A 26,152-nucleotide genomic window follows, 5' to 3' on the forward strand; every position below is an offset into this window, starting at 1 on the left:
AACAGAGAGGGGTAGTGATGCTGCCTTCTGAGTCAGGACCCCTTTCATAGATGGATTTTGTCATCTCTATGGGACTACCATGGCTAAACAAATGCTAAGCAAAACAAATGCTAATCTGTTTGCAGCTGAATACATTTCGGCGAGGCTGTGTCAGGCCGTCGGATTTTCAGAACTGAAAACAAGCAATTTGGCCATGCCAATAAACAATCGTAGTGTGATTGGCTTTTAAACTGTCTGAACAGTATTTGATTCTGGCTAGGAGTCTCACACTGCTGTTCCGGAAAGCCATTTCTTATTAAGGACAGCCAGGTTGTTGGCAGTCTGCTCCAGTGGAGAGTATTGAATAAGTGGGCTGCAGCAACATCTGTCCTTTTGACAAGGCAGCAAGCATGACTTCATCAATGGCGTTACATCATGAGCAGATGCATCCTGGGTATTGTCAATGCAATTCTTCATCAGTCCTTGATACTAATACTTAAGGTCATTTTTCTTTCTTTCTGCAGAACGCAAAAGTCATTGAGTTTAGTCAGTGTCACTTGAAGGAAGGGGAGCAGAGGGACAGCATGGGTGGCAGGCAATCAGCCACGGAAGAATATTCAGATCCTTTACTGAAGTACAAGTACTACTACCACACTGTAAAAATACTCTGTTACAAGAAGAACTCCTGCATTGAAAATGTTACCTGGGTTGTTTATTCTATTTTCAAGCTTAATTGAAACACGTACAGCATTAGTGCTTGTCAACACATCAAAACACAGATTCTCTATTATTGATTAGTTTGGAAATTATTTCATTCCATTCTGTGTGTGTGTGTGTGTGTGTCTGTCTCTCTGTTTAAAGTTTAGTGAGTAACCTTTTGATATCAATGAACGTTTTTTATATTCCATCCATTGCCAAATGAGTTGCTACAAAGCTAACTAAGACTATCAGCTCCCCACAACTCTCGATTTCTCAGTATGGCTATGTAGATAATTACCTCTTCTGAAGAGTGCATCATGTTTGTTCAATCCTCCATGTCCTCCTTGGCTACCAGCAACTGTGTGGAGGAGGGGTGGGGGCTTGTTTGCGATTACGGAGGGCTTTTATCATGTGGACGCACTGACAGTTTATCATTACTTAGAATTCCTCATAGGGGCAACAGAAACTACGCACTATAGCTTTAAGTATTGTGACGTCTATAAAATGCAAGCAAATCGTGGAGGATTTCCATCCCATCATTTTGTGGCTTGTGTTATCCCTAGAGAAGAAAAAACTGATTATATTCTGTTGACCATAACAGAGGACTAAGGAAACAAAAAATCCCATTTGAAGATCAGGAACTATTACATTGTTGACATTTTTGCCTACGAAAAATTACATAACCCATCGATTTTCTGTTGATCGATTTATCTGCTAATTATTGGAGCTTTACACACACACACACGAGAAGAGGGGGCATGGAACACGTTGAATCATTTGCTTAGTTCCTTTTGATATTGCTTAGTCTATACTTTTTATATTGATTTAAACTGTGCATGTCTTAGGATTCAGAAATTAAGGCAGTACTGAATGTACAAACTCTCATCCAAGGCTAAATTAGTTTAAGGTCAAATATTAAAATCCTAACCCAGAAAATATCTTTGAGATGAAGAAAAGATGTCAAGAGAAAGGATGCGAAAGGATGAATGTCAGAGAGGAATACAATCCCCCAGTTGCCTCATTGATGCAATACATGAGCAGTGGTTGGCTGCTAACAGTTCCCTTCCAGCCTACTGAATGGAAGTGTACAGGGAGCCCACTGTTAACAGTGGCATTTCACTGCAGCACCAGCAGCCTTCTGAAACTCTTGTTGTCGTTGAACATCTTGCTATTTAGGGTTTCCTTTTGAGGGTGTTTGTTTACGTCCCCCTCCTCCTCAATTCTAGACATGGTTGTGTTTGGCGCCGGTAATCTCCGAGTAAGATGGAAAGAGTGTTGTTGCTAGGAGGACTGAAGAAGAGAGAAGGGGGGACAGGCTGCTCGAAAGGCAGGTGATCTTGATTGTGTCGTGGGTTTTCGGGGGTCTTCTTTGTTTGTTTTTGTCCTCCCAACTGTCCATATGGGTTACAACCCTTGACAAAAATCTGGACACGGGTACTGGGTGTAATGGTTTTAGCGTCACCTTCTTTTCTCTGTCTCCTTATGTCGTCCCCCTCTCTCTCTCTTTTTTCCCAGTGATGGCCTCAGCTGCGCAGCTGTGCCGGTGATCCTGCCGCTGCACGTAGGGAAGAAACAGAGACGCCTTGACAACCGACCTGCCTTCCTCTCTCTTTCTGTCAAAATAAAAACAAAAACAAAAAAGCGTGGAGAGGAACAAAAAGAAAACACACCAGCATAAACAAATGCGACCATGTACAGCGTGGAGGACCTCCTCATCTCTCATGGATACAAGCTGCCCAAGCATACCGCCTCCTCCTCCTCCTCCACCCCTACCCCAGCCCTCGTATCATCATCCCGCCAGGCTCCCTCGTCCTCGCTGCCATCCTACAGCAAACACCATGAAATCCTGGAGAACAGGCCCGGCCCCAGGACGGTGAACGGGTATGAAAGAGGTCCTGGAATGCCCTCTGGGAACGGTAGTGGATCCAGGCCGCCTCAAGCATATGGCAGCAGCTGTCCCAACAACAACAACAATGAACCCAGGGACAGAAGCTTGTCCAGGCGGGATGGCGAGGGCCGGGGCCAAATTGACACCCACTCCTTGGGAGAGTCGCTGACCTCGGACAGCGGGTAAGATATAGTCTGTGCTGTACCTTGAGATCAGGTGATGCGCTTCTTTCTGAGTGACCTGTTTGCATGTGCTATCCTGCTTATGGTTGTCCTCAATCTTTTATTGATAAATGACAAAGTCATTCATTGTTATTAGGGCTGTAATCAACAAAAGAAAATCTTGGTCGACTGAAGTCGTGAAAATTTTGACTAAAAATTGACTGGGGTGGGGGGTGCGGTGCGGAGGGGTGGAAAAAATGCAAGATTAATTAACCGTACTGTCCCGCAGTAATTGTTCTCGTAGGTTTTTTGCAGTATATTGAATCATTTTTGACCTTATTATTTTGCACTGAAATGCCACTTGTCTGTTGCCTCTGACAGCGCCCAGTGCCTCGCGGTGTTGTATTAACTCTGAAACTTTCTCTTTGAGTCCCTCACATTTTGCGTGATGGTGCGGCATGCTGGCGGCGCCTCATATCCTGAGCAATTAAGTCGACAATTCCTTCCGTGATATTATTTTTGCGTTTGGATGGTAGAGGCTTAAAATCCAGCGGGGTCAGGGGGGGTCTGGGGAACGCTACCGTTGCGGGTGGGTGTGCCGGAAGTTAACGATTATTAGACTATGAAATATTCCAATTCTGATATGTTCGTATAGTCTACTCAAAACAGACAGGGCAGCCTAACGCAGACAGGTTAGCTTACCTTTTTTAAGTGATATGCCATGTTTGAAGTTGAGCTGCGATATGCAAACTGTTACTAGCAAACTTTGCATTCAACTTTTTACCGTTATCTATTTTTGTAAAATGCTGCCACACTGGCGATGTCTTTAACATGGCAGAGGAAGACTGACTGTAAATTAAACACTCACAATTAAAGAAATATTCTGCAAACCACTAAAACAAGGCTTTCTAGTTCTTTCTTCAGTCTGTCCCCAGTAGGTTGAAAACAAGGGGGGTGTTCTGAAGATAGACTGTTACCTGTGCAACAGGGGTGCTCTGAAAACACCCCCATTAGCAATTAGTGCTTTCCACCCATAGACCGTAATGGTCTATGCTTCCACCTGATGAAATAATACAGCAAAACATCGACCAGTCAGAATTTTGGTCGAGCCAAAACATGTCGACCAATAAATCGACTACTCAACTGGGAGATTACAGCCCTAATTGTTATGGTGCTTTGATGGAGCAGAGTAATGAAATTAAATACCCCATAAAGTAGTTTTGTGTGGGGATTTTGCTTGGCAATCTGAAATGGAACTGCCCAACACTGCTGCTCAGTCCCTCCAGCCGTCTCTCTGTTGCGTCTGTATTTCCCCTGGTGTTTAACTTCCTCTCAGTTCATCTCTATTCCCTTTTTCTCGTCTTCTTCCCAATCAAGTCGTGGGCAGGGGAGGAGGGAAAGTGTGTGCTGGAGTCTTAATCTGCCACATGGGATCTTGGAGTTGTAATCAAAACAGCTTTGGGGTAAACCTATGTGCCCCATTTGAGCATGCCCAATCTTACACACGCAGGTTGCCAGGTTAGTGAGTCTTCCCCTTTCTACTCCCAATCATAACTAATGTAACTGGCTTCCACTGTTTTTTAAGTATTTTACCTGCTTATATAACACATGCCTCATCAATAATAGAAGATTCATATAGGGTGTATTTAAATATGTATATGAATGATAGGCTATATTTAGCTTAGTCTGGAGTTATGCAATTGAAAGCCTCTTGGGTAGGGACTGCTAGAACGTATCATATTTCCAGAAAAATTGCCTGGCTGCAGCCAATCTGTTTTTTTCTTGAAATAAACAGGATTGTTTAATTTGCCTATTTGCACCAGTTCTGGGGGGTTAGTCTGCTGTAACTGAGACAAAGTCAATACAGCTGTTCCAATGTCCACACAATTAGGCAGATTTTTTCTCCTTTTTTTCTTACATTTTGTTAGTCCGACTTTCTTTTTTCCCTCCTAATCCTTTTTGCCACCAGCCAGTGACATAGTATCTGAAAATAGTCCAATGACCTTGTATAATGCCAGTGCTTGTGTTTTTTTCCCTTCCCTTTCCGTTATATTCTTTGAGATGGTTAATCCGCATTTTTGTGCTGCTTCTTTGCCAGCGCTATCAGAGCATTCTATTGGGAATGTGGGAATTGCTAAGACATATGTTCTGCGATTTCAGTCTGTTATTTGTTCATCCTTCTTTTTTCCCTCTCATCGAAATCCTTTTTGCCTGGCAGCTTTAGTTTAGATAAGGAACAGGCCTATCTTGGCACTCCCATTAGGCAGTGCTACTTAGACCCAATTAGGCTAATGATGGTAACTCATCTTACATAAGATGCCCACAAATCCAGCAGATTGGCATAGCTAACCCCCCCCCCAGCAAACATCTCTGGACAGTGACGATCATGGATGGAAATGTCAAGGACACTCAGTGGCCTGGGCTCGAGGGGCCGTACACATGTGCTTGCGTCTGGTTTGCGTTTTCATTCAGTCAGTCAGTCACTCCACAAATAACCTAAAATGATCAGACTGTATGCAGAGACCCATTGCATCTTGTTGTTGCCCATCAGGTCTGCCATCTAACATCCTCTCCGAGATATATGGGAGTTTTCCTTACGCTGGTTGAGAGAAATTCTGCGCATTTTCTCAAGATTAGTAGTGCAAGTACAGTGCAATACAAAGATTGTCAATGAAACGTCCTCTAAATTGTTGATCTGTCTTGGAGGACATCGGCGACTAACAGCCACAGTGCATCATTGTGTGTTTTGCTCATGATGCCCCATAGAAAATCCCAATTACCAGACACTGCACCTCTACTCATGGTCATCTGTCTCCATCTAGTGGGTAAAGTTTTTTTTATATTAGGCTGTTAGTGGTTATTTTCCTCTCATAATTGTATCTATTTGTTGGCATTTGAGGATCCTAAATTATTGTATTTCAGGGGTTTGATTATTTTAATGCTTTAATGCTATTTTAGTGCCAATAACTTTGCTCACACATTTCCATTGTGAGTAGCTTACCACATTGCATCTCTAAATCAGATACAAACCAAAGGACCTTAAAGATCGGGTTGTGCTTAAAATAAAAGGGTTTGCATGACACATGTAGTGTGTCTCCAACCGCGCACTTACTTTATTGCACTAACAGGCAGTCCACTTTGTGCACCACGTACTGACCTGCATAGTGCGTAAATTTGAGACTGCCAATGTCTGGAGGCAAAAGTGTTTAGCTGTTCCAAGTATAGCCTGCCATCCTCGACCACAAACAGGGATACAAGTAGACACTTTGGTTCAGTCTTTTATGGAAGGAAGTTATAGGGTTGAAGACAAAAAGGGACAGAAATAATTATGTAAAGAATGGAAAAAAAGAGCTTTCAAACTGTACTTGCCTCTGCACACCTGGCCAATCGCTCTGTTAACTGGGCTTGCTTGTCAGATGGTTACAAAAACCCAGTTCTAATGTGGGAAACATGCAGGGGGAGGGTGTTTCAGACGCAATTCAACCATCCAACAAGCACTTTGATTTAACCGTTTTAGCATGATGACAACTTTATTTGCGTGTGTTTCCTCACAGGTTCTGTGATGGCACCAGAGGTCCTCAGTCACAGTCCAAGGATGTGTCCTACTGGAGGAGACGAGGCCAGGACTTTGCTGTGCTGCTGGACTATGCTGACCTCAGAGAGACCCATGGAGGAAGCCATGTAAATTACGGAAGGCCAGAGGGGTCTCAACAAGCAAGAGGCCAAGAGTTGTCTGCGGAGGAGTGTCAGAGGGCAGCTCAGGAGAGGCAGCGCTGGGCAGCCCAGGCCCAGGCTCAGGTGCAGGCTCAGGCCCAGATCCAGGCTCAGGCCCGCTCTCAAGAGAGGGAAGCTGCTCTCCATCATTGGAGGATGGCGAGTGAGAGGAAATGCCAGAGCCTGGGGACAGATGAGTGGCGTCCAGCTGTGAGCTTTGGCCGCCAGCTGTCACAGAGTGAGGGTGAGCGTTGGGCACAGGAGCAGCAGCGGCTCCAAGCCAGGACACCAGAGGGTATGGTAGTCCATCCCAGGACCAAAGCCAAATCCCAGTCCCTGCCCAGGATGCTGCAGCCTGAGAGCCTGCAATATGTGGACATAGACCCATCCGGCCTGGAACTGTACAGGCGGGTCAATGGTCACCCTCTGTCACACCACGACCTTTACAGGGCACCCCGCTGGCCAGAGAATGGCAGGCCGGCCAGCGCCAACCAACTCTTAATGACCCCAAAGCCCCGCTTCACACGACCCCCGAGACCTCCCTCTTATGAAATGCACCAGCAGATCAGGGGAAGCTGTGAGATGTTGTCCGGGAGAGACTCAGTGATTCCTCAGGCTAGGGACAGAACACCACTTCCAATATCAAGGACAGGTGACCCTACACTGGACTATTTTGCACAGGACTCTGGACCTCCAGGATACATCCCTCCCCCATCCTATAAAAGAGCTCCTATAATGGGAATGGGGCGCCGGGGATATGGTGAAATTGCTGTTGACTACAGGTAAATCTTTTTTTTTTTCTTTGTCCCAAATTAGACAGTTGTCCCTTTCACATTAATTAATTAGCTGTATATTTACATTTACAGTTTAAATTCCATACTGTGAGGGCTCGATGTACTTGATGGCCCGATGATCGCTTTTGCGGCCACTTCAGGCTTATTTGTTGTGCAACGTGCGCGTAAAAGCATGTATGTACAAACAGGAAGCACTGAGGTAAAAGCTCAGACAGTCGCAGGATTAGAAAATGGCAAATTGTGCTTTTCCGTGTCATGAATATGCATTCATGGGAGGGTGAAGGGGAAGGCGGGAGTTTCCCATAAAGAGATTGAAGGGAAGCGTAAAGTGCACTTAATTATGTGTTCCGTGGTATGTACAAAAACCTCCCATGCATGCGCGCCTCTAGAAAAATAGGTGTAATTGCATACAGTGGGTTTTGAAAGTTTGTGCACCACAGTTAAGAATTTGTACTAATGTGCATAAATGAACCAAGAAAAGATGGAAAAATCTCCAAAAGGCATCAAATGACAGATTAGACATTCGTATAATATGTTACAAAAAGTTAGATTTTATTTTCATTATTTACACTTTCAAAATTACAGAAAACAAAAAAATGGCGTCTGCAAAAGTTTATACCTTGTATTAACTCTACAGGGTGCATCAAGATGGCATCAAGTTAACGTCAGATGGCATGAAGTTAGCGTCCAAAATTTGCTGAAATTTTATTGAATCCATTTTTCTTTCTACTCGTGAAATGTTTCCTGTGCCACTGGCTGCAATACAACCCCAAAGCATGCTTAACAGTTGGGCAGAGGTTCTTTTCATTCAATTCTGTGCCCTTTCTTCTCCAAACGTACCTTTGCATGGATCGTGAAGTCGTGCAAACGTGGCTTTGGACTGTCTTTTCTCACAATCCTGCAAGCTGTTCTGTCTGATATTTTTCTTGCTTTAACTTCCAGTGCTCCTGTCGACTGCCATTTCCTAACCCTTGTGTTGTCCTTGGGTCAAATTAACCCTTTTCAAAGTGTTTTATGTCAGAAATATGAATTTCTTTCAACATATTTGTCCCAAAAATAACAGGGATGATTCCATCCAACATTCGTCAGGTAAAATGAATGATTACTTGCATTGAATTTTTTTGGGGTGTTTTATTTATTGTCATGGCATTTGAATTCTTTTTTTTTTTGGTTTAAAAACAGTAATTTCTTTTTAACCAAAAACATATGTATAATTTTATAGAAATGAGGTGTGTTGAACATGAATTTCAAGAATAAGTGGAAAACCTATTATTAAACCAGGTCATGTTTTCAAAAAATGCTCCTAACGCATGGAAAAAGCAACAAATAAATCAGAAAAAGTGAAAAAAACGTCGGAAAAGCACAAAATAAATGTTTATAAGACATTACAATTACAGACATTACAGACATAGACATTTTGACCTGGAAGGACAAGTTCATGGTTAACGGAAGACAACACAAGGGTTAATTACATTCTGAACAAAGGATATTTGCTTCTGAAAATGCTTTGCTACCTTCTTACAGCCTTCTCCTGCTTTGTGAGCGTCAACTATTTTCAGTTTCAGTTTTCTAGAGAACTGCTTAGAAGAAGCCATGGTGCTGACTGTTGGGGCAAGGTCAGATGAGTCTGGGCATTTAAAACCTTAAGATTGACATCACCTGGTCTTCCAAACGATGACTGAGAACAATCCGTAACACTTTCAGGTCTCAGCTTTCCAAAGGGGGGTGCTTGCTAGAAACTCTGCAGGGTGCCCAAACTTTTGCAGACACCATTTTTTTGTTTTCTGTTATTTGGAAAGTGTAAATGATGGAAATAAAATCTGACTTTTTTGTGACATATTATACAAATGTGTAATCTGTCACTTAATGCCTTTTGGATATTTTTACATCTTTTCTTGGCTTCTTTATGCACATTAGACAAAGTTTTACCTGGGGTGCTAACTTTCGAGCCCCACTCTATGCCTCCTGGTGAAATGGCAGCAGTAATCCAAGCAAGACAAAGACATAGACATATTTTTGTTGCAAGGATCCCACTTTTTTCAGTTGAGTGAACACAAAATCATTAAGCGTTACAGATTAAGCAGCCAAGCGATATTACAGTTGAAAAAGATGACATTGAATCTCTCAGCGTTCACATTCCACTCCAGCAGTAGTTAAACTCCTTTCTGCATTACAAATATTGGCTTCAGGATAATTTCCACCAGTAACCAGCAGTGGGAATATACCACTCAGCCGTATCATAGCACAAGTAGTCAACATTTTGCTACAGCACAATTTACGGTATAATGGTCAGAAAAAGGTGCTGATTACCCAATGTATCACAGCTTGCGCTTTCTGCGGGTTGGCCTTGCTGCTGATAACACTACATTTGCAAATGTACGTACATCTGGCCCTGAGTGTGTAAGAGCCAACCTTTGGTTTTGCATTATCATTATTAGAGCCCGACCGATAAAGGATTTTTAAGGCCAATATAAATACAATTATTTGGTTAATAGAAAAGTTTCGGCCAATATATATTCAACAACAAATCCAGAAAACGCGTTAAAAAACTTAAACCGATTTCCCTAACATTAGTTGTTTGTAGTTATTTATGAGTTCTCACTAAAACAATATGATAATAATTTGTTATATCGTCACAACAGAACAGAGGAATATCAGAATATATTAAAGTTCTGATAAATAAAAATACAAACTTATATAAAAAAATATAGACCTTATTAAAAAAAACACAATAACAAAAAAATCAGTGTCGACAACAAGGCAAGGCAAGGCAGCTTTATTTGTATAGCACATTTCAGCAACAGGGCAATTCAAAGTGCTTTACATAAAATCAGTTAAAATGATAAAACACAAGTACAAACAGTTAAAAATCATAAGCATTAAAAACCGATAAAACACATGAATAGACAGTTAAAAACAAAATAGAAACATTAGGACGCATAAAACACAAGAATAAAAGTTACAGTGCAGCATAAGAATTTTAAAGAAATGAGCAGTCATTTAAAGAAAGGCAGCATCAAAAAGAAAGGTCTTCAGCCTTGATTTAAAAGAACTGAGAGTAGCAGTGGATCTACAGGTTTCTGGGAGTTTATTCCAGATATGAGGAGCATAGAAACTGTAAGCTGCTTCACCCTGTTTAGTTCTGACTCTGGGGACAGAAAGTAGACCTGTCCCAGATGACCTGAGAAGTCTGGATGGTTCATAGTGTAGTAGCAGATCAGAAATGTATTTTGGACCTAAACCGTTAAGTGATTTATAAACTAGCAAAAGTACTTTGAAATCAATTCTTTGAGACACAGGAAGCCAGTGTAAAGACTTCAGAACTGGAGTGATGTGATCCAGTCTCTTGGTCTTAGTGAGGACTCGAGCAGCAGCGTTCTGAATCAGCTGCAGCTGTCTGATAGATTTTTTAGGGAGACCTGTAAAGACACCGTCACAGTAGTCAAGTCTACTGAAGATGAAAGCATGGACCAGTTTTTCCAAGTCCTGTTGACACATAAGTCCTTAAACCCTTGATATATTCTTAAGGTGATAGTAGGCTGACTTTGTAGTTGTCTTAATGTGGCTGTTAAAATTCAGGTCTGAGTCCATGACTACACCAAGATTTCTGGCTTTGTCTGTTGTTTTTAACATTGTTGTTTGAAGCTGAGCGCAGACTTTTAATCGTTCCTCTTTTGCTCCAAAAACAACCACCTCAGTTTTTCCTTCATTTAATTTCAGAAAGTTCTGGCACATCCAGCCGTTAATTTGTTCGATGCACAGTTTTTGTACTGGACTATAGTCCCGTGGCGATAAGGTTACGTAAATCTGTGTGTCGTCCACATAACTATGGTAATTTATTTTGTTGTTCTCCATAATCTGGGCCAGTGGGAGTGTAAGGTTTAGCCCCATAGTGGAAGAAAGAGGAATGGACTCTGGAGTTTTCCACCTGGTGACTTGATTTATTTCTTCAGTAGTCACAAGGTAATGCAGCATTGCCAGAATGAATTATTGAAAAAACAATAAAAAAAAATAAACAAAACATGAAAACTAAATACCAACTAATATCAAACAAAATAATAAAAACCTAAATCAGGCCCGGACTGTTTGGGCCCTAGCAACTGCACTCTTCCTTGCCCAAGTTGTTGATCTCTAGATGAGCGTCAGCCTCTCTCCTTTACAGCAGAAGCCCCTCCTACAAGACAAACCAAAGTTAATTGGAAATCAATCAAACCCTATTGTGTTAATTCAGCATTCCCAAACCTTTATGGCTACATGACTACACGCTATATCAACAATAACATCAAGAATAAAATGTTACATGCTGAACAAGTTCTCCCAACAAAACTGTAGACATTCTGTACACCCCTCTGGACTGGCTGACACTTGGGCCATTCCAGATCTTCCCCTCTATAAATTACTCCAGAATCTATCACTTCCTGTTTGCCAATCCAACCCCTGCTTGCAATGAGACAGGTGAATGAAACTAAAATAAATTACTTGAACTGAATTTTGTATGTGTTGCTTTTATCCAAACATAATTCTTAGTCGTTTGACAAGTACTGAAATAAAATGACAAACCCATTGCTACTGCTCACAATAACCATTCCCATTTACTGGACATAGAAAGGTTAGCTTAGCATGATACCACATGCTACCCCAGCTTTACATGAAGGCATGGGCTAGCCCCATGACAGGGAGCATGTATATGTTAAACAGAAGAGGCCCCAGAATAGAGCCTTGAGGAACTCCGCACGTCATATTTGTATGCTCAGATGTATAATTACCTATTGACACAAAGTAATTCCTATTTTTAGTACTGAGCCAGAAAGTCCTACCCAGTTTTCCTGGGTTTTTCAGTTGAATTATTATAACTCTCTGTTTATTCCATTTTGTCTTGTTGAAGTCCTTGTTGCTTAGATAAAGACAAAACAGTGTTTTATTTTTACTCCTAGGTACAGAGGGGATTTGTACCAGCAGATACAAATGGCTCCAGATGGATCTCACTGGTTCACCAGACATCCAGGTGGTTCCTGGCCGGATCCCCAGAGAGAAAGGAGCATGTCCAGCCAGAAGCAGCTTTACCCTGTGTATACTACCAAGGAGCACCCCGGTGGAGGGATCCAATATATCCCCTTTGATGACCCCCGCATCCGCCATATATCCTCAGCCTTGGGTGGCAACTCCCTGACGGATGCTGACAAGATCCGGCACATCCGCAACGAGCTTCCCAGCGTCACTGTGTCGGAGCCTGTAACCAACGACAGTGCCTTTTTGCCCCCACCATTGGGGCCTTTCATCGCTGCCAAACTGGCCGATGATGTTAACCAGACGTCTTCTAGCGACTTCGACAATGACAATAACAGGTGGCACACTGATTTGCACAAAGAGGCTGTCGATAACTTCCCAGCAACTGACCAAAACTGCAACAACAGATATTCCAAAAACCAACGTTCTCCTTCATCTTCCTCTTCAGCCTTCCAGGCCCCATTTCCAAGAAGTTCTTCTCGCCAGGGATCCAGCTCATATCAGGTCTTTGCAGAAACCATCACACAAGTGAAGAAAATTGTCCCAGATTCAGGGCCAGAGAACACTAAGAGAAGAGTGAGCGAGACCATCTTCTGCCTTGTGTCCGTCCCTGTTCACACACCAACTAACATTAGCAAAGACTTAGCAGCAGATCAGAACAACAATGAAACAATGGCAAGTCTGACTGTCAACAACACAAACACTTTTGCTGTAGGCCTCAAAGAGAGCCCCAACATACGGAGCAGGTCAGTGAATGAGATGCCCATCCAACACCAATACTCTCACTTTCACACCAGCAGCACCTCCTCAATGAGGAACTACAAGAGGGCTCCTCTAAGGAAGGAGATAATAGATGCCTGGGCACTTCAAGCCAGCGAAGACAAAGAGTTGTGCTCTGCAGGGTCCTGGCCTGGAAACCAGTACCGAAACCAGGAAACACAGACTGGCTCACCTTTGACAGTGGTGAAAATTCCAGAGCCTCAGAGTCCTCCTGGCAGACAAGAGCCTGTTCAGTCTGTCTCAGACACAACCACAGACAGTGGTGTGGGGACAGACAGTAGCTCTTCTTATGGTTACCCCATGGCAGGCCAGAAAAACCTGCATCCCTCCAGCAATAGCGCCTTCTCCCGTCTTAGCCTCAGCCCAACACAACCGGCATCCCTTCTACCCTCTCAACAAGACCCGTTCTCTCCATCAAAGGCCCAGGAACAGGGAGAGCAGCCATGCTCCCCCAGGAAGAGCAACTCCAGTCCCCCGGAGAGTACTGAGCAAGTGAGCTTTGGGCAGTTTCTCTTAAAGCCAGTGAACCGACGACCCTGTGATGCCATTGGTGAACTGGAGACCATTAATAAGGAGATGGAAGACACAATCAGCAAGAGACCCAATGTGGGTCACTGCATTGACGATATAGATGGGGTGAATAAGATTTTAGATCAGTGTAAATCAAGAGCACATTTCACTGCTGGTCCAGAACCAGGCAGGGAAGCAATAAGTCTTCCACCAATGCACATAGAAAAACCCAACAACCTAAAAGTCAGATCAAAGTCCTTTGCTTCTACCGCTGATCTAGACTCCATGGACACGAAGAGTGCTTTCTCCAGAATTCAGGCTAACAACATAACACCAACAAATGAGCTATCCATACTTTCCAAACCCGGCCCCAGAGACAGTTGCCTCCTGCCCTTACTACCCCCACACAATGAGTCAAAACGGCTCTATAGACAGGACATCCCAGTGCCTCAAGAGTCCTTGCTGAGGGATGTAGGGTTAACCGTTTACACAGAGACTCCTGGTGGTCCTGGGGAGCCAATGCAGCGCTCTCTCTCAGTCCCCCCTTTGCTCAATCATAAGGAGCTTAGTCAGTCAGCGCTACTCTTGTGGGAGAGCAGGACAGCACTTGTTAAAAATAGTGGTAGCCCAGAGCACAATTCAAATAAAGAACTTCAAGTTGAGGTCGAGACTGAGAGAAAGGCTAAAACAGACAATGTTCCACCATTCAGGGGTGAGGTGAATTTAAGCATCTGTAGAACCAGGAGTGAAGGCAGCAGATCACCTCAAAAAGAGGGTTCTTCACATATCACCAGGCTGACCAGGGGGGTTTCTTTTGCCTTGAAGGATGATGATGATGGCGGCAATGGGAGATACGCCATTTCTGAGCCTCTGATCTACAAGAATGAGTCAACCATTGCAGACAAGCATCTAGAGAACTTACTGATTCTGGAGAAAGCCAATTCTTTACCTGCAGAGGACCTCAGCAACCTGTATGAGGTTAAATACGCAAAAGGTATACCTGAAAATGAGTCCATCGAACAGAGGGCTGCCAGAATTCTGGGTATTGCTGTTCCAGTGGAGGCCTTGGGTGTGGCTGACAAACAGTCCGAGGACAACCAGGACAATATGGATACCACCGTAGTTGAGAAACTACAAAGTCCAGAGGAAGGGACACAGCAGGTGATAGGAGAGTGTGAGCAAGTCAAAGATAAGTCCTTTATCCAGGGAGCAGAGTCAGAGGAGGTCAAGGGGACAGAATCAGTAGTGGACCACGAAAAAGGAGACAGACAAAAGCACAGCAGCAACCACAGCAATAGTGAAAATAACGAGGATACTGAGATTCCGTCCCTGCTGGTACTGGATCTGCCCGAGTTCCCACCTCATAAGCTTCCCCTATCCCTCCCTGTCACTCCTGATGACGAGCTAGCACTTAGCATGTGCAATGTGGAGAGGAGGGGGAGAGGTGGACCATGCAAACTAATCGAATCTTTGCAAGAAAAGCTAAACTCCTCCGCTTCTTCGTCTGCTTCATCTCTGGGCAGGTCAACCCCAGACAGAATGGCCCGTCTGAAAGAGCTGGACTCAGTGTCTCGAATAAGGCACCTCAGCCTCAAAGGTTCCGAGTCTGGAGGAGAAGTTGATTCTGAGAATAGGGATGGTGACAGAGGGGAGAGTCAAGATCAGGAAGCGACAAAGGAGGAAGTTGTGGAGCAACAAGAAGAGGAAGAGGATAAGAAACTGGAGGAAGAAGGAGAAAAGGGGGAGGATAACCCAGAAGCACATGACAAACTGGGAGATCCTGAAGAAGACTGTAAACTTAAAGAAGAAGCAAATAAAGGGATATGTGAGGAAGAGCAAAGACATGAAGAGGAGGCAGAAGAGATGCATGTTGAGATTGCACTAAAAGCAGGAAATGAAGGGAGTAAAAAAGTAGATGGCAAATTAAGAACAGATGAATCAGAGGGAGAGGTGGAGCTGAAAATTGTGGAGGATGGCAAAGAAAAGCCTTTGAAGGAGATAAAAGATGGACATCATACAGTCGAGATTAGCAGAGCGGAAGCGACACAAGACGCTGGCAGAGAAAAGTTGCCCAAACCAATGCAGCGCACCAGGCTGCAGAAGCCTCCTTTGCTTCCTAAACCTCGCAGTGTTCCCAAGAGAGAAATAACACTGCCTCTGAGCTTTAGCACTGGGACCTGTGGTCCCTCGAATATGGAGGATGAGGAGATGCTCTCTGTCTCAGGTGGGTACAGAGGAATTAACAGAATAATCATATGCTTTTTTCGGCCTTCAAAGTGAAGCAGCGTCATTCTATGAATTAATTTATTGGTCGTGACCAAAGGGGAGGGTTAGAACCTTCAGCTTCTATTAGGATATAATAAGGATATTAGCATTAGTGATTGTGAGTCTATAGTTAAAAGGGATAGTTCAATGTTTTTGGAAATATTATTATCTTTTCTTCTGAGTGTAAGTTGAAACGATGTAAATATGCACCTTGAATTGATTAAAAATCAATTTAAATGTGTAAAGAATTGCGATACAACAGCCTAGGGTGTGACGCTATGTTAACATACAGCAGGTAATGTAAGCCTACCATTAGCGAGTAACATTAGCTGGCCTAAACACTGTCAAAATGCTGCCAGCTAAACGGTGTAAAGTTTGATATTTTACTGGAAATAATTCCAACAGCGGGACTTACAACAGTCTGCAGCTAAAGACACAGAGTAGACTGTCCGTTTGGGTGTTGCTACGTATGCTTTTGTTGTGTCAATGTTGTTGTAAAATACCCTTCTGCCACGTAGTATTTCTTCTTTTTTTCATTTAACAGCAAATAACTGGTAAAAAAGACATTGGTGTTATAAGTTACTACTACATTTTAAGTAATTTGAATGTAACCATATGGCCTTATCAATAAACCAGCATTTCCTTAATCTTAATTATTTTTATTATTAAAGTTAAAATACTATTTCAGTTGCACTTCTGATAAGAGGACCCAAATGCTATTTTGCACAGTTAATAAATAATATACTTTAGATAATTGGCATTCTGTTAAAACAAATAAGGAGAAACTCGAATGGTGAACTTAAAATCGTGATTAGTATTGAATTATGAGTTAAGTGTTGTATTACATCGCTAATTGATATCCATCTCATAACACTGTAAACCCAAATTTTGTTGTAATTAAACTTTTTAGTGGTCACTTCTTATTATTTCATGTTTTGTTAAAAACCATCTTCCCAATTAAATCACATTAGTTGTTTATATTAATCAGCTTAAGTATGTAGTACACAGATCATATATAGCAGCGATAACTAAGGGATATATATGCAGGGACGGGTGGGGTCATTTTAACTGTTCTGCACTCAAGCAGTGCAAAGGCTCATGGGAAAAAACTATATCTTCTGAATGGTTTATGTCCTAGTTAAAGTGTGTTTTAATGATGTTCTGTTATTGTTTGGGGTGTTTATTCTTATTACAGCATATGGGTTTTAGTTTTGCTTGATTTAGTGTTAGTTGTTGATTTACATGTATTGTTGCACCATGACCGAGGCCCGGATGCAGCCTGATAGTTCTGGGCAGTGAGATCCGTGGAGAGTATGTAGGAAAATAACTATCTTTAATTTTTTGCTCTTTTTGATTCATTGGAACTGCAGTATTGGATACGTTGCTCTTGAAACTATATAGTAATAAAGAAAATATATATCTATAAGAATAGACTCTTCGTAGAGCCTAGTGTTTTTTATATACTATATTTTAACATAAATATGTTAAGTTTGCTAATGATTTTTGATAGTAAATAATAATGTAAACTTGATTTGTCTACTACATAAACTTACTGCTCTGTGTTAAAGGTCCCATGACATGGTGCTCTTTGGATGCTTTTATATAGACCTTAGTGTTCCCCTAATACTGTATGTGAAGTCTCTTTTATATAGACCTTAGTGTTCCCCTAATACTGTATGTGAAGTCTCTTTTATATAGACCTTAGTGGTCCCCTAATACTGTATGTGAAGTCTCTTTTATATAGACCTTAGTGTTCCCCTAATACTGTATGTGAAGTCTCTTTTATATAGACCTTTGTGTTCCCCTAACACTGTATGTGAAGTCTCTTTTATATAGACCTTAGTGGTCCCCAAATACCATATTGACGTCCCAGTCCCAGAATGAGCTTTCCTTTGTATATGCAATTTTGGTGTCTGTAGCTTTTGAGGAGGGGAGAGAGGGTCCCTGGGGGACCATAGCCAGGCTGAGGCAACGCATAGTAATGTTAAAAACCTCATGAAGTCAAATTTTCATACCATGGGACCTTTAATACAAATGGACTTGTTAAGTTTCACCTTGTGTAAAAACTTAAACAGTTTAAGGTAATAGGTTTCCACACAAATTTCTAGGCAACGATAATCTCATGAGATCGAGGCGGCCGCAGGTTTGAGACACGAGACCCAGGTGTAACCAGAGCATGCTGGGAAACGCTGGACTCTTAGCTGATCTAACAGCTGATTATATCAGAATTGACTCAAAATGATGACGTTTCACATAAACTTTTATTGTTTTTGAATTGGAGGGATTTTATTAGCTATGTGTCTAATATAAAGGCTTATTTTGTACAAACCACTTGTTGTGTGGCTGATAGTCTGGTGTTTATTAACTTCATAAACAGATCACATGGAGAGAATTTTGACAGCTACTTTATCTTAATAAAAATAACTGGAGACTGGGTACAAGCTGATATATGGATCTTGAAACATTTTATTAAATTGGGATCGGACCTAACAGGATGTGAGTGTTTTTGTCACTTCCTGTTCAGCCTTAAGGCTGCTGAAAGGGCCGGAAACCGTCCGACTTTACCGCAGCTTTTTGTTACCGCCCCCAGCTGCTGCCGCCTGCTGTTGTCCACTTTACATACGAGGCGCAGCTAATCTCAAACAAGCCTATAACCACGAGTTTACAGACACATCTCTGCTGATTGGGTATCACCTGTGACACAACCAATAAACGAGAGAAAACATATCTCATAGCTGTCGCATGCCATTTTCCCACCCCAACCTTGAGCTTAACAAATGATCAAAAACTCCAATGAGTAACTGTGTAAGAGCTAATAATACCATTCTGACTTGTTTCGATTGTGTTGTCTTATCTGTTCTTTCCTCTCTTTTCCTCATCAGACTCGTATGACCCCAGTCGAGTGGAGAGAGTGTAACCTCAGTGGAAATCTGTCTGTTCACAAAATAACAGCTTTTTCCCCAGCAACAAAGGCATACATCCCACCTCACCGCTTAGTCAGCCGTGCCCCTTCCAATATTGTTACGCATTACACTGAACTGACTATCCTGGTGCTGCGAGAGCATTTTTACAGCCAAATAAAGGCCCCCTGCCGGTCCTAATTCTTCAGGCCTTTTCAACCTCAACGTCCTCGTCCTTCCATTCTCTAAAAGTTCAGTTGCTCAAGCAAGCGGACTTCCTCCTTTTGAAGTTGTCTTTTTGTTTTTTAAATTTCATTTTCGGAAAAATGCATGTCATTATTCCCGTATGCACTTGGGCTCTTTCTTGAGCTTCGGTGTTGAAAAATGAATGTAAAAGTGCTTCTGCTCAACAAACATAAGAAATGTAACATGTAAAAAAAGAAAGAAAAAAAAAGAAAGAAAGCAACAGTATTGCATTACAATCAGTATTAACCTACACCAAATGTAAATAAGAAAGAGTTATAAGATTTTATTAAGAATATAAAAACATCAATTTAAATCATTTAATTGCTGAGAAATGTATATTTTCTTATCTATGTTAAGAAAAGACTAGATTTTCGAACGTGTGGTCCTTGGGTGTATTACTAATAATGAAACCCCCTGTTTATTCTTATACTTGTGTGATAGAGAATGTACTCAGAGAGCCTGGATTGCAATTAGAAACACTGTGGTTTTGAATAGTTTCACTATAAGAGCAATATAGTAGTCGTTCGCGGGACATTTGTGACATGATTTCAAGGAGCTGATCTCATTTAAACGGCTTGCTTTAAAGCTCCACCTTTTGGTACAAGTGTTAGGCTTGCACTGCTGAGATTATTGGCTTTATGTTACCAGTGAGTACTTGATAATCTCTTCAAATGCTCAGAGATTACACTTGGAGGGATTCCCGGTTGGCACCCTCCACATTCTCCACCGCCGTCAGTGTCAATATAAGTAACGTTTTATCAAAAGGGTCTGATTTAAGTGTTATTTTTTTGTTCATTCTCATACTGTTAAAGATGAAAATTTATATTTTGTGGCGTTACCAGAAGTCTATATGTCACCATGGTTTTCATTCGTCCACATCTTAGTTCATGTGTGATTTCAGAAGTGCTTATTTTTTGACGGGAAATAACAGATATAGCTATATTGATCTCAGTGTGCCTTGCACACACTGTTTCTGTGGAGAAATTAATTTGTGTGTAACACATCCAGTATTGTCAGTTTTTACGTAATCTTAATTTCAACTGGACAGTGATTCATTTTGACTTTAATGAAAACATGTGGGAGTTGTTTTTGGCAATAATAATACTGCTACTAATAATAATAATATTTAGCTATTAAAGCTTAATGTTGATGCTGTACAGAAAATTGCTGTTGGAATACTCACAGTATCTGAAAATATTCAATCATTTGGTGTTGACATATCAGTGTGTTGTTTGTGTGTTGTGGGCCTAACTGGCAATTGGTTTACACTCACTTCACATATGGGGAAGCAATACAAGAAGATTAAAAACATACCAAACCAAACTTTATGCTATGCATTAGATACCTACATTTACTGGGCTTAGTATCAAAATTCAAAGCCGAAAAACGTCAACTTCTGCTTTGCTTGTTTGACACTGTCACTCTTTGTTCCAGTATTTGATGTTGAACCTAGTTGGATGTGGTTGTAGACTTGCATAGATGGGGCTAGTGGAAGCTCAGCGCGAGGTTTTGTCTCTGTCCTGTTACCAACCCAGTACCCGTACCTCTGTGTTCCAGGTAAAGTGTTATCTGGCCATTCGTAGGTCTTTTTGTACTGCAAGTTCTTTGTAACCTATATGATATGATATAAACTATTGGTGCACATCTTGCTTTGATATTTTCTATTTTCATACAGAAGTATGTACAGCTTCTTTTGTATGCGCGGCATCTTTTGTTCTTTTCTTTTTTTTCTCCTTTTTGTTGTGCATGTAATGCGTAAGAAGTCACAGAGAGAAGGCATATTTGGATATATTTGCATTTGGTACTATATAGTTTATCCAATAAACAACTGTTATATTTCATAAAATGTATATTTTATTTTCCCAAAAAAAAAGTATTCTACATATTTAAAACAGAACAAGGTATTTTTAGATTATTGTAAAAGGGAACTTATTTGAAGGCACAACGTTGGTCTATATTTGAAATGATCATTGAGTGTTGATGATCAGAAACAGAGAAAAGTGTGTGCTATTGTACAGTACTGCAGACTGTTCATAAACAAATAAATAAAAGTCTTTGCATGAAACATGTTGCCTCTGATTTTGTTACATTCATGAATGTTATACATGACTTGATGCAAAGAGAAAGTTTAAAGTGATGCATGTATTTTAAGCAATACTAGAGAAATGTTTTGTACCTTAAAATAATGTTTCCAAAACCGTTTCAGTGGTTCATCAACTCGTTACAGGGTGAACAGCACATCTGCATTAGCTTTGCAGCTCTCTACCGGCTATAACCGCACTATGCAGGTTTGCCAGATCCGGTAGCGGGTCTGATGAGTTCTAATGAGACATAATGGGACAACTCCGTTTCCAACCTGTAAAGGGACCGAAGCGGGAAAGGTTACTTTAATAATGATAGTAATAACAGGACCAAATACAGAATTGCTGTATTTCAATCAGAAGAGACATGTTTGCAGATATGCAAATGAGGTTTATTGTACAGCTCAATAAAAAGTCCTTGGCGATTAGACTCCATCGCTATACGAATATTTCAAATATCTACAGACTGTATAGGGGTAGAGAACCATCAGGCCCCCCCGATGGAATCTAGACACCGGTGGTGGCGACGAAGGACCCCGAAGACCAGACTGAAGGAAGCTCCGGACCGGTCAGCTGGAGTAGATGATTGGAGGTGGAAGGCTGGGTTGAGGGTTGGACTCTTTACCTGCAACGACGCTGTATAGCACAGGGTGAACCAGATTTTTAAAAACAGGGTTGTGACTCTGTGATTGGCCCTGGCAATTTGTGTATGATTCTGATTGGTTAGCAGGATGTTGAAGGCCTCCACCAGCTGATTCCATTTAGGAAGAGAGCATTGATTAAATTAGGTCTTCCTGAAAGAATTTACAGTGAGCTTTATTTAAACCTGGAGAGACCAGCTGCATATATGAGACAGTTATATACAGCAAAAAAGTACATTAGGATAACAGCTGAATTGATTTAGGAGTGCATTGATTAAAAGTTATGTCTTCCTGAAAGAATTTATGATGAGCTACATTTGTTGGGAAGTAGTCTTGCGACGGACACATTTTGGTTGACACAAAACAGTAGTTTTGTCCGATATCCAGTTCACTTAACAGCACAGGTGAGTCCTCAAAGAGAGGAGACATAATGATTCTTTAAAAGGACTAGGCCTGTGACAATTATTACATAAACGTTTTAACTTTTTTTCTGAATAATCACGGTTTTCTTTGATTGGCTGCATTTAATTGCCAACATTAGCTAAGATCTTAAGACTTGATGGTAATTGTTGACTCTGTTTAGATATGCCAAATTGTAATTATATAAGTTATTATTGGTTGTCCTATATATTTTAGTTATTATTTCAATTGTTAGTTGCTGGCAGGTGACCCTTTTAAATGTTCAATGAAACAAAATGGACAAGCCTGAATTTGAGCCTGTCAAAACGAGCACTTTTGTGAAGGTGAAACAAGATGCACAGTCCTATTAACTTGCAGTACTTTTTTCTCCACTGCAGTGATCTCTCTTAATACTGGACCAATGTCAAAGAATGTCAAAGATTGTTGCCCATCAGTCACTTAGACACTTAAACATAGGACAAAAGGGTCCAGGTTGAAGAAAACAAATGGTACCCTTTAAAGTATTAAAGGTGCTGTAGGTAAGATTGTGAAGGTATCTGGGGGGCGGGACAACAACAGGCAGTTTTAGGAAGGATACTTGCAAAATGTAATCAGAATACATGTCCAAAAATGGAATTTGTAATGTATTCCGTTATGTTGCTCAATCTGAGTAACATATTCTGAATACTTCCACATTGAATAGCATTTCATACGTCTAGGAATGTGGCCATCAAATACTGCTTACTAAACATGCCTATTCTGGTGCGTTCCTCGGTTTTAAATGGATAAATGTGTACATAAACAAGCAGACAGATTTTTTTGTTTCTAGTCCTGAACTACATAGCCTACTATAAAAATCGAACTGCAGTCTTGCTAATTTTAGCTAACGTGTCAAATGGGGCTAGTCAATCTTAACGGCTCTGGGGCTAGTGGATCAGCACATAGGAGAATTTAAAGTTGCAAGTCAACTATGCAGGGACAACTATTAAATAGCAAGGTGACTAGTAAACCTACAGCAGACGACTACCCTTGGCTAATTAAAAAAAAAAAAAGTACTTTAAAGTGCCCATATAATGCTGACTTTCAGGTTCATGATTGTAATTTGAGGTTGGACCAGAATGGGTTTACATGATGTCATATTTCAAAAAACACCATCATTTTGTTGTACAGCACTGCTGCAGATCCTGTTTTCACCCTGTGTGTTTTGGTCTATGTTTTAGCTACACAGTGAGACATTATACTATATTATCATTTTTGGGAGCTGCACATGCTCAGTAGCTAGATAAGATCACATCAGCTAGATAACTCTTTTTCCAACTTTGGTCAGTCCAAGGCAGGATTAGCTGGGAGACTTCTTCTAAATGAGGGCCACTTGTGGAATACCTGCAGAACAGGGACAGGAAGTAGTTCTTTTGGAGTTTATGGTCAACTAGTGTGTTGTAGAATTTGCCATTGAGAACGAGTTATAATGCTAGCATGTGCTAAGGTTAGCCACATTGTCTCGGCTAGTGGCGTAGAAAGCCGTGCAGCTGTTGAACAGCTCACCCGGAGACTGAAGGCAGAGGACATTCAGAAACCGGATCTTACTCGAAACAACATGGATGTTTTTTTTTTTTTTTTTATTCATGTGGAAGCACCAGAGACACAAAAACACCCCAAATCCCAGAAGGAAATGGGTTTTTCATAATATGGGCACTTTAAGATGCTTCAGGTTGGAAATGGAGTAATCTGGATGCTGAAAGCAGGTTGGTTGCTGGCTGCACAGAGGTTGCACTGGCTGCACAGTTATAGTTCATTCTCCTTGTTTTTTATTTAATGAGAAATTCTGTTTGAATTTACAAGATAGAAATGCATCCCTGCCCTGGCTCTGTTGTTCAGCTCCATCTCTACCCCTTTAAATGATCGGGGGGAAAAAAGCAAAAAAAATGTTTTCATAATAGGGCTTTTGGGAAATGCATGGACTTGCATTAATTTATTTAGATAGAAGTACCGTCATGTAATCCATTGCAACAAGAGGTACGTGGTAACGAGTTACAATTAGTGGAGTAAGTTTGGGAAAAAATTGTACTTCTAGGAGTAGTTTTACATCACTATACTTTTACTTCTACTTGAGAAGATTAGTGAAGAAGAAACTGTACTCTTACTCCGTTACATCAGGCTACGATGAGTTTGTTACTTTTCTTTTTACCTCTTTGGTATTCTACGCCTCATTGTTTTTACCCCAGCGTACGTTTCATGTTTTATTTTGACAGAGTCTTACGCTGAAGACTCTATCACGTGACTGTGTTTCACCAATCAAACATCGTTGTTCAGTCACATGACCACACTCGATCTCACAGGCGATACTACTTTACCTTAGGTAAAGTATTATGCGGCGTCTTCTGTGTCGACCAAAACAAACGGACATGTGAGCATTCAAAAACTCAACATCTAACCTGAGGAAACATGAAGTGGTTTTAGTTTTTGCTGTGGATAGGTGAATGTTTCTTTTAGGTTACATACAGTATGTTTTGCACATGCAGTATCCATCCAAATTTGATGTGACAAGTCTCTCACTTAAGCTCACTATAATTTGCCTAAACATGATATTTGTATCTTTGTCTGTCTGATTGATGCTCACTACTCACTACTTGAGTTGTTTTTTCATCAAGTACTTCTTTACTCTTACTCAAGTAATTATTTGGACAACTACTTTTACTTGAGTTGTATTATTCTGAAGTAATAATACATTTACTTAAGTACAATTTTTGGCCCACCTCTGATTACAACAATGTGTGTATGAATCCAGTTTCTCATAATTTGTATTCTGAATATGTAACGCCGGTATATGTTACTCCCCAACACTGACAATGGAACGGTTTGGTTCAGGAAAACAATGGGGAAATGAAACCCCACATGCGGGCCACGATCCCCAGTCCTCAGGGTGAAAGTCCTGTGCAATATTATGGACTCAGACACATTCTTCTACTTACAGTTGCTATGGGGCAAGTGTGCGGAGACCGTTGAGCCAATCCTCAATCTCTATTCTGCAGTCAGGGCTTTCTTGCCAAACTTCTCCAAATAAAACAGTCACAATCTTTTACATCAGTCTGCATTGTTTTTTTTTGCAAAATTACTCATTCAGATGTTCAAAGACGTGTATGGTTTGAAATAAAACATATCTACCTGCATTTTTTTTGTTTGCAAAAGTTCTTATGGGTGTTGGTTAATATTAATGGTCTGTGATGGTCTGTCAGCTGCTGTTGACAGTGAGCTGATACAGTGTGACCTCAGACCTCACACTTTCAAAACAAGATACAAAAAAGAAGTTGGAAGTGCAGAGATGGCAGCACTGCTAGACAGACAACAAACCAAAACTTAAGTCTACTCCATACAAAACTATGAATGCAACAGCCAGGAATCAAACCCGGGTCAACTGCTTGGAAGGCAGCTATGCCCACCACTATACCACCATTGCATGACAAATCTGAGAACTCCGCGGCCTAGTCCTAACTTTTGGTCAGGAATTCAATGGCAAACAAGAGTGATATAGGAAGAGACAAGGGGGAGATACATCAGAGATAATAGGATACACCTTTTGTCAAACCTTTGACAGCTCTGACCTTTGACCTCATTAGTCCCAACCCTTTTCCCCACGCATGTGCATAGGGGGGCCCTCATTATCTTTGAACTAATTGGTATATTGTATGGCCCCGCCCCTTTTCCCCACGCGCCCCTCATTATTTTTGAACTAATTGGTATATTGTGTGTCCCCGCCCCCTTTTTCCCACACGTGCCCACACGCCCCTCATTACTTTTGAACTAATTGGCATGCTGAATGTCTAGATGTGACATCATAGAATTATAGTTCTTTATAATTCTGGTTCTGTATAATTCTTTTAATTATGACCCCCCTCCTGATCTTTAATGAGGGATCCGCTCCTTTTACCCTTGTTTTCCCCTTCCTTTTGTTTCCATAATCACAAGGTACATCAATTATCCAATGTTATTGTTTTTAACGTGTTTGGAAAGAGTGGGGGTAAAAAATTAATCATGTGAATGAATTAATTTAAATGACATGATTCTTAGGCTGACATAGCTTTTTCATA

General features: G+C 41.2%; 1 protein-coding gene and 1 long non-coding RNA gene across 4 annotated transcripts in view; one reads left to right on the forward strand and one right to left on the reverse strand.

The window, feature by feature from the left end:
* Nucleotides 1-16,986, reverse strand: part of LOC117937742 — a 19,909-nt gene extending 2,923 nt beyond the window's left edge. The window contains exons 1-2 of the long non-coding RNA XR_004655226.1: nucleotides 16,670-16,986; nucleotides 5,508-5,519 (exon numbers count right to left, since the gene is read on the reverse strand). This is a non-coding gene — a long non-coding RNA (uncharacterized LOC117937742). The remainder of the gene's footprint in view (nucleotides 1-5,507; nucleotides 5,520-16,669) is intronic.
* Nucleotides 1-21,008, forward strand: part of jcada (junctional cadherin 5 associated a) — a 33,254-nt gene extending 12,246 nt beyond the window's left edge. For 2 of the 3 annotated variants that reach the window (XM_034861881.1, XM_034861882.1), the window contains exons 2-5: nucleotides 2,194-2,748; nucleotides 6,282-7,223; nucleotides 12,170-15,756; nucleotides 18,680-21,008. In XM_034861881.1, the coding sequence (XP_034717772.1) occupies nucleotides 2,369-2,748; nucleotides 6,282-7,223; nucleotides 12,170-15,756; nucleotides 18,680-18,714 (4,944 nt within the window). In that variant the 5' untranslated portion in view covers nucleotides 2,194-2,368 and the 3' untranslated portion in view covers nucleotides 18,715-21,008. The remainder of the gene's footprint in view (nucleotides 1-2,193; nucleotides 2,749-6,281; nucleotides 7,224-12,169; nucleotides 15,757-18,679) is intronic. The other variant, XM_034861883.1, reaches the window with a different exon arrangement.
* The last annotated feature ends 5,144 nt before the right edge of the window (nucleotides 21,009-26,152 follow it).

Source organism: Etheostoma cragini, chromosome 22, assembly GCF_013103735.1.
Source record: "Etheostoma cragini isolate CJK2018 chromosome 22, CSU_Ecrag_1.0, whole genome shotgun sequence".
Classification (NCBI taxonomy): Eukaryota; Metazoa; Chordata; class Actinopteri; order Perciformes; family Percidae; genus Etheostoma; species Etheostoma cragini.